Below are 16334 nucleotides of genomic sequence, written 5' to 3'. Positions count from 1 at the left end.
ATTGTCAGCCAGGAGTGCTAGGCAGAGGCTGCTTCACCAAAGTCGCAGAGTCAGTCTGGGGTAAACTTAGATAAATGCAACTGACAACTTCTGCAGAAGGATTAATTTTTATGTTAACAAGGTTATACTTCTACTCTGTACTGTTGCCCTATGAGACTGCTACCTTTCAGTTAAGGTCACCATAGAAACAGAAAATAGGTTTACATTCACCTGACTTGCATAAAATGTTAATAGGCCCCAAGGCCAGAAGATAATGTACAAGACCCTCATAAACAAAGAAGCATGCAGAAAACACCCTGGTTTCATGAAGAACAAGCTGATGTAATGTTAAACTATCTTCCCCTTAGAAATGTACTAATTTAGGGTATAAAAGCTACGGTAAAAAATAAAGCATTGCCAGAATCTGCCAGACTCGGCTGCATCCCCCGTCTGGTCACACTCTCTCTCTCTCTCCCTCGCAGACTTGGCCCTATCAAGGCTGGTCTCATGTGTCTTCTCTCTCTTGCTGACGCCATTCATCCTGAGGGTGCCCCCTGGATCCTGCCGAGGCTGGACCCCGGCACAACCTGGGCTGGTGATCTGTTTCACCCTAGATAATATGCATGTTTTGATGCTGTTCTCTCAAAACATCCCACCCTCACCTTCTCCCAGAGTCCAAAAGTCTGTTCTGTACATCTGTGTCTCTTTTTCTGTTTTGCATATAGGATTATTGTTACCATCTTTTTAAATTCCATATATATGTGCTAATATACTGTGTTGGTCTTTATCTTTCTGGCTTACTTCACTCTGTATAATGGGCTCCAGTTTCATCCATCTCATTAGAACTGATTCAAATGAATTCTTTTTAATGGCCAAGTAATATTCCATGGTGTATATGTATCACAGCTTCCTTATCCATTCATCTGCTGATGGGCATCTAGGTTGCTTCCATGTCCTGGCTTTTATTTTTTAAATTATGAAAATATGATAATACATTTACAGGAGACTTGGAAAATACAGAACAAAGCTACATATTGTTCTATTATATATTACAATTGTTTGATTAAAGTAGATATGCTAAGACTTTTAATTGGAGCTTCAATATCAAACTCTCAAAAATTAATAGAATGAATGTACAGAGAAGTAGGAGAATATAGTAGACCTGAAAAGCATTATGAACCAATTCAACAACATTGAGATTTATACAATTTTCATACAAGAGATGGATATAAATTCTATTCAAGTTCCCATAGACTATAAACTAGGAGATACTGAAACATATCCAGAGACATAAGACCAGGTACAGAAATTTCATGGTCTAAAGGTGTTGAAGTCATAGAGTCTATTCTCTTATTACTGTGGAATTATGTTAGAGATCAAAAGATATTTGAAAATGACCCACATATTTTCAAGTGCAGTATGACATTTAACAAGAGAAAGCTTTGACTTAGCTGTTGAAAGCCTCAATAAAGTTAGAAGACTGAAAAAACACAGAGGCTGATTGCAGAGAAGAAAGCATTTAAATGAGAAACATCAAGATGAAAAATTAATATCAAAGATACTTAAATCCCTTGTATTTGGAAATTAAATGTCCGCTTTTAAGTGAGGGATATATTTAAGAAGCCATAACAAGGAAAAGTAGAAAATATCTGAAATAGAATAAAAATGATCCCTAGCTTCTTTACTGCTCAGTTGTCCTGGCCCCTTCCCTTCATCCCAACTCAGTACTAGAGGATGCTGGAGGTGCTCTCCTAAGAGCCCAGGGAACCTGATGGCGGGGGCCTAGGCTTTCCTTTATCTACTAGCAGGAGCTCTGTAGGTGTCTGTTAGTGCCATGATGGGAGGACCCCATGAGCCTGACATCATCTGTGAGAAGCTAAGAGAACTGTCTGAAATCATCTCCATGGCTGGCCCAGTGGTACCACAGATGCGAATGTGCGGGCTTGGCCTGGCTGTTCCAGGAGGACAGTATTGCTCATCGTGGCCACCGTTGCCCTGTCCACGGCTGCCCTGCCGAGGGCAGGCTTTCCAACTAGACTGTGGTCTGGTCTCACTCACTCACTGGGTGTTTGAGTTAGTTTTCCTCCCTCCCTTCCTCCTTCCCTCCTCCTCCTCTTCTGCAGTTCCCAGTTACAAGCAACAGAAAGAGATTCTGGAGCATTTAAAAAATGAGGAAATACCCTGGCAGGATTACGAAGGACAAAATCATGTTTGGAGAGAGAAATAGGAAAAACAAGCGGGACCCTGTATTGGACCTGGCCACGGGATAAACCTACTCTGGTCATTTTTAGTGGTCACTGTGTTCCAGATTTAAATTGCAGGGAGTGAGCATCTGGGTGTGCTCAGCAGGCTGAATCCAGTGAGGAAGAGAAGTCCTTAAAAGAAACTGAGGGTGCTGTTAGGAAAGAGAGTAGGTGCCAGGCCTCCACCAGACCACCTGGATGTCCACCCATGGGGGGCTTGGTGTGGGCACAGTGAGACGCCGAGCCCCTCCTCTTGTAATAGGGAAGAACAAGTGTGACCCTGTATTGGATCTGCCCCTTTTATTCTAACCTTTACATCCCATTGCTTTGAATACAAGCTAATCACTAAAGGGAAGTCGCCTGTAAGCTTATTATAGATAATGGTCCATCTCTGGGAACCCTGCCTCCCAGGTAATGAGGATTAAGCTAAAATACCTTTGTTTAGGTCACAAGAAACATCCTGACCAGGCCCACCTGGATGCAGGAAGAAATGAATACATCCCCAAACCAGGAGTTTACCCCCTCCTCTTTTAGCGTAAAAGAAGCCTGAGTCCTAACTCAGAGAAGACGATTCTTTGGGACACTAGTCTGCCATCTTCTCAGTCTGCTGGCTTTCTGAATAAAGTTGCTATCCCTTGCCCCAAAGACTCATCTCTCAATTTACTGGCCTGTCATGGGGCGAGCCGTATAAGTTGGAGTCAGTAACACTCTCAGGGTGCAGTCAAGTGAGGGGGACAGCCACAGAAACAGGGGCACCAGGGGTGGCTGGGGCTGTAGGATCGCTGAGTAGAGGCTCTCCCCAGAGAAGAGAGAGGGGAGTTAGAGCAGAGGTTCGGAAAGACAGGTCTCTGGGTGACATAACATCTTGAGATGCCAGGGAAATCCACACTCACCTTGCAAACATCCATTTGTACCAACTTACCATCCTTCTGCCAAGAAGCCTGTTGAGTTTTGGCCAAGTCAGGACTCCCAGTGAGGTTGTGAGGGTCCAGACATGGCTTTGGCTGCTGTGGACGATGGGGACCCGTGCCTGGCTTGACCCTCCGTGTCCAGTAGTCCATGCAGCCTGGAGGAGGAAGTCCCTGCCCCTCTGCAGGATCTTGCTGAGGGACCGGCTCACGATCCAGCTGTAGCCATTGTACTCTGCCCTCCCTGGTCCTCCCAGACCCACGGCTACTCAAGCACATGCCTGTGGGCCCTGGGGGGACTCCCTCTAGCTTCTGCCCAAACCATCCTGGGGTCTGGTCCTTCTGCCCACAGCGTAAGGAAGGGTGGAGAAGAAGAGATTGACATTTGATTGTCTTCCTGCCCTCCCTCCCACTCTCCCCCCAAGAGCATATTTCCTAGCAGCACCACCTGCAGCAGAACAGGAGCAAGAGGCATATACACAGATGCTAGGTTACTCTGCAATTTTGTGGGTGCTTACCTGAGAGTGGGAAGTGTCCTTCACTTCTTTCCTGCCTGCCCACCTTCCACCCTTGTAGAAATGTCATTGCCGCATAGACCAGGTGGACCAGTCCAGCCAGGGCCAGTGAGTCATGGGATCTAGAATCGTGACACTGAGACAGGGCTTAAGGTGGAGGGTCACGTGGGTACAGGTGTGCCAGCTGCTGGAGGATAAGCAGCGGCTGAGGACCATAACAATTAGTGGTGGGGGCAGAGGGGGAGGGAGATGAGGAAGTAGGGGAGGAGGAGGGAGGATCAGGGAGGGTGGGGAACATCAATTTCTTCTTTCTCTCCAGTTTTGTCTTTTTTTTTTTTTTTTTGGCTCTGCTGGATGTTCATGAGGTGCCCAGGCTTAGTTGCCCTGTGTAAGTGGTATCTTAGTTTCTCCACCGGCACCCCCTGCATTGGAAGGTGGATTCTTAACCAGTGGACCACTGGGGAAGTTCCTCTCTCCAGTTTCTCACGAACCGGTATATATGTTCTGTCCATGGGCTCTTCCATTCCTGACATCCTTGTGACACCTGTGCTCCCACCTGTGTTGTTTGGGTGAGCTTGAGGAGCTCCTATGTACCAAAAGAAGAAAGAATCTTTCACTGAGGCACCCAGCAAATACCGGGAACAGTGTGCAGCAAACTCTCTAAGGTGCGAGAGTCCCTGAAACTCTTCCACACAGATTATCTGTTGGAATAAAGAGACGGGTATTGCAGTGGTGTATATGAAAGATAATGAAGGTGACTCCCTGCAAAAGAATAAGGAAATGAAATTTCAGATGCTCTATGAGATTCTGTTTTTTCAAAAAATTCAATTTACTTAAAAAAAATCAATCTGGTAACATTGATTAAAATAAAAAGTATACACACCGTTTGACCCAGCAGTACCACTCCTGGAATCTATCCCACAAGAGCACTAGCTTGTAAGGGCTTATATACAAGGATGTCTATTGCAGAAAAAAGCTAGGGAAAAAAACTGTAGATAAGAACTTTGTAAATTACACTTTGAGTTCTATGTTCCTCATACTGTTAAGTGTGTGTGTATAGAAAGGATTCCGAGTGCAAACATGCTTCAAAAACACTGATTTATACAAACAGGTGTGTTTATCATGGGCTTCTTGGAGCTCTTAAGATGCTTATTCAGGTATTATTTTTATGCAATATTTATTGAGTCCCTACTATGAGCCAGGAGTTGTATTAGAGAAAAAGCACAATGATCAAGACAAATCCTTGCTTTCAGGGAACTTGATGTTGCTATTGAATCAGTCATTTCAAGAGTGATGAAATTCTCTCACCAAAGAGGAGGGCAGGAAGCTGGGAGTTCACTGGGCCAGTCTGGCTTAATCGAGACTCAGAGAAGGGTGTGAGAAACTGAAAGAAGCCCTAGGCTGGAACAGAGAGTGAAAGGGCTGGGGGCCTGGGGTGAGTCGGGGGAGGACTAGGGGGAAGAGGAGGCCAACCCTGGGAGGAGCCAGGTCTCTATTCAGCCAGGTCTCTACTCCAAAAGCATGTAATGGAAGCTAAGGAGGATTAAAAAAAATTTTTTTTAAATTTATTTTTGGCTGCACTGAATCTTCATTGCTGTGTGGGCTTTTCTCTAGTTGTGGTGAGCAGGGGCCACTCTCTAGTTGTGGTGGGTTCTTGTGTTGCTGAGCACAGGCTCTAGGCCCATGTGCTTCAAGCATTGTGGCTCCCGAGCTCTAGAGTACAGGTGTAATAGCTGGCTGCACACTGGGCTTAGCTGCTCCACGGCATGTGGGATCTTCCTGGACTGGGGACTGAACTTGAGTCTCCTGCATTGGCTGAAGGATTCTCACCCACTGCGCCACCAGGGGAGCCCCCAGGAGGACTTTTTAAAGACACCTTTATTGAGGTGTAACTTAAATACACAAACTCTATTTTATGTGTATAGCTTGATGAGCTTTGGTAACTTTATACACTTGTGCAACCATCACCACAATCTAATATTAGAATATATCTATCACCCCCCAAAGTTCCCTTGTGTCCACTTATGGGCAATCCCCATGCCTACCCTTGGGCAGCCACTGGTCTGCCTTCTGCCTCTAGAGTTTTGCCTTTCCTAGAGATTTCATATTGATGGGATATAATATATCGTTCCATATGCCTGGCTCTTTCCATCTGACCTGTCTTTGAGATCCATTCACCTTGTTGCAGGTATCCATCCCTAATTTTTCTCCTTTTAATTGCTGAGTGGTATTCCACTACATGGATGCAACACATTTGTTTATCCAAGCACCAGTTGATGGACGTCTGAATTTCCCCAGTTTTTGACTCTAGTGAATAAACATTTACATACAACTGTGAGTGGACACAAGCAAGGATACCTAGGGTTGCTCAGTTGGTTCTAACCATCCCAGCGGGTGGTGGATGGCAGCTCACTGTGGTTCTCTAAAGATTGACAAGGCTGAGCATCCCTTCCTGTGCTTGTCTGTCATTCCTGCATCGTCTTTGGTGAAGTGTCCTTGTTTCTAGGATTCCATGCTTGGTAACTTGCTTGAAGGATTTGCAGGACTCAGAGGCAGTTACCTGTCTGGCAATGAGTCGCTACAGTGAGGGGACACACAGCGGGGCCAGCCAGGGAAAAAAAACACATCGGGAGGAGTGTGGAGGAGCCCAGTGAAGACATCCGGAGTTTTACCACCTGGGAAGAACATGCACGGAACATGCTTTTTCCTTCAGTGGTGAAATGCAGCAACTCTGTGTACTGTTTCTGCAGTGAAGGCTGCCTGAGACTTAGAACCCAGGGTTGTTGTTTTTTTTTTTTTTTCATGGGCTGGTGATAGAGGCACTCTGCCTGCGCGACCTGCCATGATTACTGACATTCCAAACTCCTAGAAGGAAGGCAGGTGTTCACTACAAATCACACTGCTTGTACAAACAGTCTAGGCAAGCTGGTCCAGTGCCCCAGGCAGACAAAACAGCCTTATCAGTTAGACACGTAGGCAATATTCCAAAAGCCAGTTTCTCAGATGCCAGCCAAGGGCCAGCCTTCTGTAGCACTGCATCAGATCTGCTAGGTTAACCCTCTCCTGAACATGACTAGTCAAATCTTTGGGCTGTTTTTAATTAGGTTTTTAGTCTTGTTTTTAATAGTTTCGTACATATACTAGGGGACTTCCCTGGTGGCTCAGATGATAAAGAATCTGCCTGTAATGCTGGAGACTCAGGTTTGATTCCTGGTTCAGGAACATCCCCTGGAGAAGGGAACAGCAGCCCCACTCCAGTATTCTTGCCTGGATAATTCCATGGACAGAGGAGCCTGGTGGGATACAATCCATGTGGTTGCAAAGATGCGGACAAGACTGAGAGACTAACATACTAGACATCAGTCATTTATTAGATCTACATTTTGTAAACATGCTCTTCAAGTCTGTGACTTCTATTGGAGTCTCCTGGTGTCCCTTGGGGAGAATATGGGCAGGGGAGGAATATACCCAGTTTTGTACACACACACGACTGCTCTGGCCCCAATATAGAGAAGGGACCGCAGGGGCTGGGAGTGGTGGTGGGCCAGATAAGAGATGACGGAGCGTCTGGCCTGAGACGGGACAGGATAGATGGAGAAAATAGGCTGCATATGAGGCATGTGCAGAAAGTAAGACTGACAAAGCATGCAAATGCTCATAATGGATTTCCAGCAGGAGCTGGAACAGAATTTCCAGAACACTGGGATTTCAGTGTTCTGATAATTTGGGAAGTGGGGGGGACCTACCAGATTAACTTTAGGGTCCCTTCTAGTGCCACAAACAAGGCTTTCGGGGATTATCTTAACAATTCTAAAATATTCTGAGGTGTGTGCCTAAGTGCATTATGATTGATTAAGATCAGACACACATATATATCTAACATGCAGAGCTGTGGTCCAAGAAAATAACATGACTGAAATGGAACATGGTCTATGCATTGAGACCCTTGCAAAAAGCAAAGGCAGAAACACTGTTAGCACAGAAAGTATGAGGCTAGGGAGAAGAAATTCATATTCATGTATTAACTCAATTACCATGTGTGCCTTGCAAATCCGGAGCGCTATCTGTTTAAAATGGGATTTCACATCATTCTGTCCCAAGTGACACAGACAGGATTATAAATGAAAAATCTTTTCCTCAGGCCAGGATACAGAGCTGCGCTCACTTGGGCAGCATACACTAGCACAGGAGAACCTTTATTTAAGGCTGGAAATTCTATTTACCCAGGAGTCCAAACCACTGTTTTATCTGTTCTTGCCGAATAAACAAAACACCCTGGCAAACGAGATGCAAAGGAGGCCTGAAGGAATGGAGAAGAATGTGAAATCAGGTATGCAGGTCAGTGTCAATGCAATAAATCAGGAGCAGAGCAGTGACATGTATTTTCTCTTCTGATACTAAAAAAAGGGAGGCTATGTGAATCAATGAGACAAGTGAGAGTGCAGAAATATGTATGTATATATAGTTGATACTATATATATATACACATATATATACACACACACACACAATATAGTAGATGTATATCTATTGGGGATTATCTTAACAATTCTAAAATATTCTAAATTCTTAACAATTCCAAAATATCTTAACAATTCTAATATAAAATATCCAACAATTCTAAAACATATGTAGATATATATTTACATATATAGTAGATGTATATCCACTATATAAATATATATATGTATGTATATATATAGTAGATCTTTTGTGATGTTTTCTTTTAGGGGACAATATATATAAAGGTGGACTTCCCTGGTGGCTCAGTGGTAAAGAATCTGATTGCAATGCAGGAGATGTGGCTTCGATCCTTGGGTCAGGAAGATCCCCTGGAGAAGGAAATAGCAACCCACTGTAGTATTCTTGCTTGGGAAATCCCGTGGACAGAGGAGCCTGGTGGGCTATAGTCCATGGGGTTACAAAAGAGTCAGACATGACAGCTACTAAACAACAAACAAATATTAGCCTTAGTAAAGGCTACGAAATGAAGGTTTTGCCTGGTGGCAGCCACAAGGTATAACCATGAATCAGACAGGAGATCTTCTCCAGCCTACTTGGGCCCAGTGTCCCTGAGCCCACAGGGAGGCTGGTCAGGGAGGTTGATGCTGGCACGCCAGATGCCTACTGTCAGGTCCACACTATAATACTCAACCTCTTCTTAAGGAGGTGCTGATGAACCTCGCTTGTCATGTTGTCTGCTTCGCCCTCTCTTGCCACAGGGCCTTGTGTGTGCTCTTCACTCCACCTGAAAGTCAGCTGCCTCCACCCACCCCCAAGTCTTGGGGGTTTGTCTTTCAGGTCTCAAATCCATCCTGTCTTCCCTGCTGTCTACACTCTGCCATCAGGGTGAATCCCTGAGTCTTATGGGGCCTAAACTTTGCACAATCTTGAAGGCCCCTTTCCAGAAAAAAAATAAAACTTTGAATGTGAAATCAGATACCCACATAATTAAGATCCCTCCAGGGTACTGGAAAGGGCCTGGCAAACGAGGAGCTGGAGCTTCAGTTTCCTTACTTCGCAGGGAAACTGCTGCCTCTGGCTGGCAGAGTACATGGTGGGTTTGCCCGCTGGAGCCCTCAAGATGGTATGAAATCATGCTTTGTCATGGAAATGCTTGATTCCCATCCGTTACAATGGTCTGTAAGCTTCTCAAGGGGTGAGACCCTGTCCTCCTGCTCACATCATTCTCCTAGTGTTTAGTCTAGTGCCTGGCATAGGCAAGGTCCTCAATAAAAGGGATTTGAGTAGATGAATCTTGAAATTTGAATAATTATAATCATAGAACAATTAGCTCCCACCCATTGGGAGTCTCCATTCGTCAGGCCCTGAACATCAGGACTGAGGGTACAGGGTATGTTGGCCTGTGAAGAAGGAAGAGAAAACTACTCTGGGCACTGGGATTAGAGGGAGACTGAGGTGGGGTGCCTCTGAGTCAAGGATGTGGCTTCTGATTCCTATTGTCAACAGCACTGTGTCCCCCAGAATAAACATGACTTCATGACTGGTAGGGATCCCCCTACCCCCAAACTAGACCTTTGTAAGATAGTCAGCTGCCATTTCCTAATCTTCTCTCTTGGGAAGCAGAGACCCCGTCTCAATAACATCCCCCTCCCACTCTAAGCCATAGTCTTAAACTAGTGGGTCTGGTGATTATCTTGGTTAAAATGGGCAGATATTATTACCAGCTACTGAGCTGAGGCAGGGATATTGCTAAGCTTTCTACAAGGCACAGGATAGCCCCTCCCAGTGAAGAATTCTCTGGTACAGAATGCCAGTAATCCTCAAGGTGAGAAACCCTGCCTTAAACCCACAGGCTCCCTCTTCATCACTTTTTCTGGATACTACAGCTGTGTGCTGTTTTTCTCTTTTCCCTCCTTTGCCTTCTGTACTCCACACAGAACAATGGGGGCTATTTACCAGAGTAAATGTGATTCAGTTTCAGTTATACATACAGTTTATTCAAAACAAAATGAATAATTTTTATACCACTCTGATGGCAGAAAGTGAAGAGGAACTAAAGAACCTCTTGATGAGGGTGAAAGAAGAAAGTGAAAAAGTCAGCTTAAGACTCAATGTTAAAAAAACTAAGATCATGGCATCTGGTCCCATCCTTCATGGCAAATAGAAGGGGAAAAGGTGGAAGCAGTGACAGATTTCCTCTTCTTGGGCTCCAAAATCAATGCAGATGGTGACTGCTGCCAAGAAATTAGAAGACAATTGCTTCTTGGCAGGAAAGCTATGACAAACCTAGATAGTGTATTAAAAAGCAAAGATATCATTTTGCCAACAAAGTGTTGTATAGTCAAGGGTATGGTCTTACCAGTAGTCATGTATACGGATGTGAGAGTTGGACTATAAAGAAGGCTGAATGCCGAAGAACTGTGGTGCTGGAGAAGACTCTTGAGAATCCTTTGGACAGCAAGGAGATCAAACCAGCCAATCCTAAAGGAAATCAAGCCTGACCATTCATTGGTAGGACTGATGCTGAAGCTCCAATACTTTGGCCACCTGATGTGAAGAGACAACTCATTGGAAAAGACCCTGATGCTGGGAAAGATTGAAGGCAGGAGGAGAAGGGGATGACAGAGGAGGAGATGGTTGGATGGCATTACTGATTCAATGGACATGAACTTGGGTTAACTCCAGGAGATGGTGAGCCTGGCATGCTGCAGTCCATGGGGTTGCCAAGAGTCAGACATGACTTGGTGACTGAATGACAGCTCTAGGCCAGTGCATTGAACGGTGTGGGAACCTTATTCAACTACAGAGTGAGTCAGTAGATGTGGGGTGGAGCCTGAGAGTCTGTCTCTCTAACCAGTTCCCCGGGGATGCAAACACTAGGCCTGCAAGCACACTTGGAGTAGCAAATTTCTTGGCACTTAGGATACAGGAGCAACGAATACAAAGACCCCTGCCCTTGGGGAGTGTCCAGCTGGACTAGAAGTGTACTGGACCCACATACGGGTGAAGAGGTTGAAGTCAGAGGCACTCAGAGTCTTAGAAAATCAGCTGGAAGAGAATGTAGAGGATGGCTAACCAAACTTCCCCACTTTAGAGATTGCAAAACTGAGGCCCGCCATAGAGAAGGGAGTTAGTTTACATAATGCAGCTTGCTGTGCCAGCTTTGGGGCAAGTCTGTTTGATTCCTATTCCTCTGAATTAGCAGGGTCCTTAGGGAGCCTCTGAGGGCATAGCTCATCAGAGTGGTAAAAGGTCAGCAGCTTAGAGGTTACAGGGGCATAAGTCTGGAGACTCCCATGGGAGGGCTCCCCCCTCCACTCTCCTCACAGGGAACCCCGATTCCCAACTTCACTCATGTCCATCCTGACACATCTGCAGATACTGGGATATATTTCGGGAGATACTAGATTCTTCCCACCAACTCTGTGCTTCTGCACGATTAAATTTGTAACAAGGATGAACCAAGGCAAAGTCACGGAGAAGTAAATTCTAAATGCATTCAGTCAGCACGTGGAAAGAGTCAACTCAAACAGGGTTTGGCCAATCAAAATCTCCTCCTAATCAGGAGTGGAAGGACAATCCTGGACCTACACCGGGCTCCTGGGGGCATCTTCCAGGGCTCACCTGAACAGAGTCATTGACCCACAGCTTAGAGAACCTTTCGCTTGGAAAGCAATTGCTTCCTCCATGGCTGGTACCTGGGACTAGAAACTTTTAAATTCATGCCGGTTGGACTTGAACAGTAGCAAATTTCAGGGAGTAGCTAAAAAGAAAAGCAACAGCTGATATACCAGGCATTAATAATATAACAAAGAAGAAAAAGAGAAACTTTTCATTAGTACTTTTTGATGTCAATTTATTATTTATCCCTTCGCCGATATTCCAACAGGCAGGCCATCATAAAACATTCAAAAAGATTCTCTAAAACAGTCAAGGCATCTGTTTTAACTCAGTTCTTTTTTAGAAACCTGAAAATCAGGAACTCTGGCATTTATATAATAGAATAGCTGTGTTAAAAATATATATATGTATACTGTATCAAAAATACTGTTTGAGGATCACCACTTAGAAAGATTTTAGTTTAAATTTTACCAATGACCAGGAGGCAGGCAGACAACAGCTCCTAAAAGAAGACTCAGTGTCAATCAACAAAGCGCTGCTCCTGAATGTGGGCCTCCATGAGCGTTGTTTCGTTGAAAAGAGGCCTTGACAAAGCCCACTGTTTGGTAATTAGCATCCTGTCAAGTCTCTTCAATCAAGGCCCACTGGTTGCACCTGGTTCCAGTTAAAAAAGGCTTTGTGGGCAATTCTGATCTGACCCTCAGGGCCCCTGCCATGTGCAGAACCACCTTCTGTGATCATGCCATAGCTATACCATTTACAAACTAAAGAGGCCTCTTCCACCAGAGGTTCTGAGAGCTTCTGTCTAATCCTGATGTGCTGCCACGCCACTTTAACCTCGATGATAAATGTCCATCCTTGTAACTCAGACCTTTGCTCCTCCCCGAAGAAGGTATCTCTTCCTGGGACAGAAGATGCCGCAGAAGCAAAATCATTGCCGAAACAAACCAAATGCAAAATGGAAAGATTTCAGAAAACAAAGAACATAAGTGCCCTGTCTTCAGGGCAAGCTGGTTGGAAAAGAAGAGGCTGGCCCTCCCTGGGTTGGCAAGTCTTCATTCCTCTCTGGGCTGGGATCCCTGAGATAGAGGTCGTGTTCCCTGATGTAGGAGATGACAGCATCTGGGAGCAGGTACTTCACGCTCTGCCCCCGGCTCAAGGCCCACCTGACGTATGTGGCGCTGATCTCGTTCTGCACCGGCTCCCTGGCCAGGTGGATCTTGTCCTGGTATCTATGCAAGATGGGTGAGTCCAAGACATATCCCTTGGGGTCATGCCCTGCTCGGGTCACACACACCAAGCCAAACTTCTCCACTATTTCCTGGATGTGTGTGTCTTTCCAGAGGTTGGGGGTCTGGAAGGTCTTGAGGATATCTGCCCCGCAGAGAAGCTTCAGCTCAGGCACAGCTGGAAAAACAAGGGTGGATCTCAAGAAAGTAACAGGAGGGTCATGGCCAGGAAAGATAGCATCATATTCTGTTTGAGATTTTCACCAAATGGTTTTCTTGGAATCTATGGGGAACTCAATGTCTATGTGTTCATGACTTAAGGAGAAAAAGTATGTGATGAATCTGAAAGTACTTTAGGGACATACAGTTGTTAAGAAATACTTTAACCAATAAATCTTTTGTTTAAGGTTGGCAAAATGCCAAATAATCCAAAATGGATTTTTTTTCAGTGTCATACCACAAGGCTGTCTGTGGTTACTGGAGCCCATAGCAGGTCCAGCAAGACCAAAGGGGGCTGTGCTGAACCTAGAACTCTGTCTTCTGATAGAAGGTGAGGTTCTTAAAGCCCTAGGACTAATAGACAATGGACCTCTGGCAAGTCACCGCCTTTCTCAAAATCTACTTCAGCCCTGTGCTTCTCTGGGAGCTCAGTGGTAAAGAATCTGCCTTTTAGTGCAGGAGACATGGGTATGATCTCTGATCTGGGAAGATCCCACAAGTCGCTGAGCAACTAAGCCCCTGAGCCATAACTATTGACCTGTGCTCCACAACAAGCAGATTGACACGTGGCTCAGATGGTGAAGCGTCTGCCTACAATGCAGGAGACCAGGGTTCAATTCCTGGGTCAGGAAGATCTCCTGGAGAAGGAAATGGCAACCCACTCCAGTATTCTTGCCTGGAAAATCCCACGGACGGAGGAGCCTGGTAGGGCTACAGTCCATGGGGCCGCAAAGAGTTGGACACGACTGAGTGACTTCACTTTCCTTTCCTTTTCCACAACAAGAGAAGCCACGGCAATGAGAAGCCCACGCACCACACTGAAGAGTAGACCCTGCTCGCCGCAATGAGAAAAAAGCCTTCACAGCGACAAAGACCCAGTGCAACCAAAAACAAATTAAATAAATAAATAAATTTATATTGCTTGCTTCACTTCAGTTGTGTCCGACTCTTTGTCACCTCATGGACTGCAGCCCACCAGGCTCCTCTGTCCACGGGATTCTCCAGGCAAGAATACTGGAGTGGGTTGCCATTTTCTTCTGCAGGGGATCTCCCGACCCAGGAATCAAACCTGTGTCTCTTATGTCTCTCTTATGTGGAGCACAGGCAGGTTCTTTACCACTAGGGCCAATCTATTTCAGCCCTAATGTCTGGTACCTTTATAAGTACAATCCCATCTTAAAGGTTAATTATAAAGGATCTTTGGGTAACTAAAAGGTCTCTAAGACCTCAGCTGGTGACCTTTTCATCTGTTTTCAATAAAACAAAGCTCTAGAACAACTGATCAATGTGGATAATCCTTTAGCATTTGTTCTAACAGAGACTGATGATTGTGATGATTAAAGAATACTTAACAATTATTGGCTGTTTATTATGGGCACTATTAAGTGTTTAATTTCATTTGAGCCTCAGAGTAACCTCAAGAGATAGGTGTTATTGTCATGTCCATTGTGCAGAGGGGGAAACTGAGGCATAGAGAGGCGTGTGACTTGCCTGAGGTTATTCATTGCTAACTGAGTCAGCCAGCCTCCACTGGGGGGCATTTGAAACCCCTGGGCTCTTCTGCCGCCTGCTGGTAGGAATTGTACATGCATTACTCTGCCTGGATTTTCCTGGCACCATTCCTGTTCCTGTCCCCTTTGCATGGGCTAATCAGAAAAAGAAAAACTAAGTCCATGCTAGAAGCAACCAGCAGGGCCTCCGGTCCTTCTGGAAGTCAGTTCTAGCTTCAGTGAACAGCAAAGGCTGGGCTCCTAGAGCAAGAACATCTTTCAGGCACCATGAAACCTCAGCTGGGAAGGGCTTCAGGGATACCATCTGCTGGGGGGAAACCTGATGTAAATTGTCAGCTTAGGCTCTTCTATTGTGAAACCTTTGAGAGAATCTGCACATGGACTAGAGAGATGAGTTTACAAAGGAGCACTAGACCAGCGATGCACTGGAAAGTGAGAAGCTGGACATGTCATAAAGAGGTCAGAGTTCCCGCCTCAGTTGGGTACTGACTGCTGCGGGCCTGGAGCTGAGATCCTTCCCTGGGCCTCAGTTTCCCCATCCATGAAACGATGGCACTGGATTGTTTACTCATTTTAAGGCATCAGATGTAATCATAGAAACATACTTCAAACACTTTAGCAGTCTACTACTGGTATAATAAAATGATATTCAAACATTTATTAAGATATGTATTCATGAATTCTCCATGGTTAAGAACTAGGACTCTAGAGCCAGACTCTTCATATTCAGATCCTGACTCTGCCATCTGACAGCTATGTGACCTCAAGTTTAAAATGAGGATATTAACACTACTTATATAATAGGATTATTTTAGAATTGAATGAACTGATAAATATAAAACAGAACAGAGAACAGAAAAAGTGTGGTATGTGTTAACTACCATCCATCCATTCATCCATCCATCCATACACCTACTTATCCACCAATCCACTCACTGGCACTTATGGAGAGCGTCCTAAGTGCATTTAAAAATTATTCAGTAACTTAGACTTTTCACTCATTTGGGCTGGTCCCATTGCTTGCAACATGTATGTGGATTCAAACTATTCCACACCTGTGAGATTTTACTCTACTTTCTTATTTATCTGTAATATAGAAAGAGACCAGTGTTTGATCTTTCAAGCCATTGAATTGTCATTTCGTGTTCTTCCTCTGGGGGAGGTTAAGAGATGTGCATTGAATTCCAGGGTCTCCTGGGGTCTGGGCACACCTCCCTGCTCCCACAGGTCAGGGTTTCTTCTCCTGTGGGTTTCTGTGGGGATGATCTCCACACACCTGCTTCAATATTAAATACTGTTTGAATTTATTAACAATGACAGTATGGAATACAATCCACTCTGAGTCCTTGCCCAGAAGGAACAAGTACCCACACCTGCGTCATCCGCCAAGTCAAAAGGCATGCCCATGGGGCTGGTACGACGGATCCCTCCTGCCAGCCACATGCACCTTAGACCCCAACTCTGGGCAGTCCTATCATCAGGCCCCTTAAAGGCAGTTACATTTCCTTTTAGATACATTCATATCACTGCTATGAAATCTGCAGACTGAGTTACTCTGAGAGTACAGTCTGTAAGTCTGAGGTTTTGAATAAAAGCTGCCAATTTGATTTGTCTTAACAGTGACTCAGTGACATAAATGGATGTC

The 16334-nt window shown here is 45.0% G+C and overlaps 1 protein-coding gene across 1 annotated transcript in view; it reads right to left on the bottom strand.

Moving 5' to 3' along the window:
• Positions 1-11964: 11964 nt before the first annotated feature.
• The window catches only part of NMNAT3 (nicotinamide nucleotide adenylyltransferase 3), a 124523-nt gene continuing 120153 nt past the window's right edge, over positions 11965-16334 (bottom strand). Inside the window, exon 5 of the mRNA XM_065942648.1 lies at positions 11965-13137. Coding sequence (XP_065798720.1) covers positions 12731-13137 — 407 coding nt within the window. The 3' untranslated portion in view covers positions 11965-12730. The remainder of the gene's footprint in view (positions 13138-16334) is intronic.

This window comes from Muntiacus reevesi, chromosome 8 (assembly GCF_963930625.1).
Source record: "Muntiacus reevesi chromosome 8, mMunRee1.1, whole genome shotgun sequence".
Taxonomy (NCBI): Eukaryota; Metazoa; Chordata; class Mammalia; order Artiodactyla; family Cervidae; genus Muntiacus; species Muntiacus reevesi.
The sequence above is the reverse complement of the archived record's forward strand: the minus strand, read 5'-3'. Positions and strand labels throughout refer to the sequence as shown.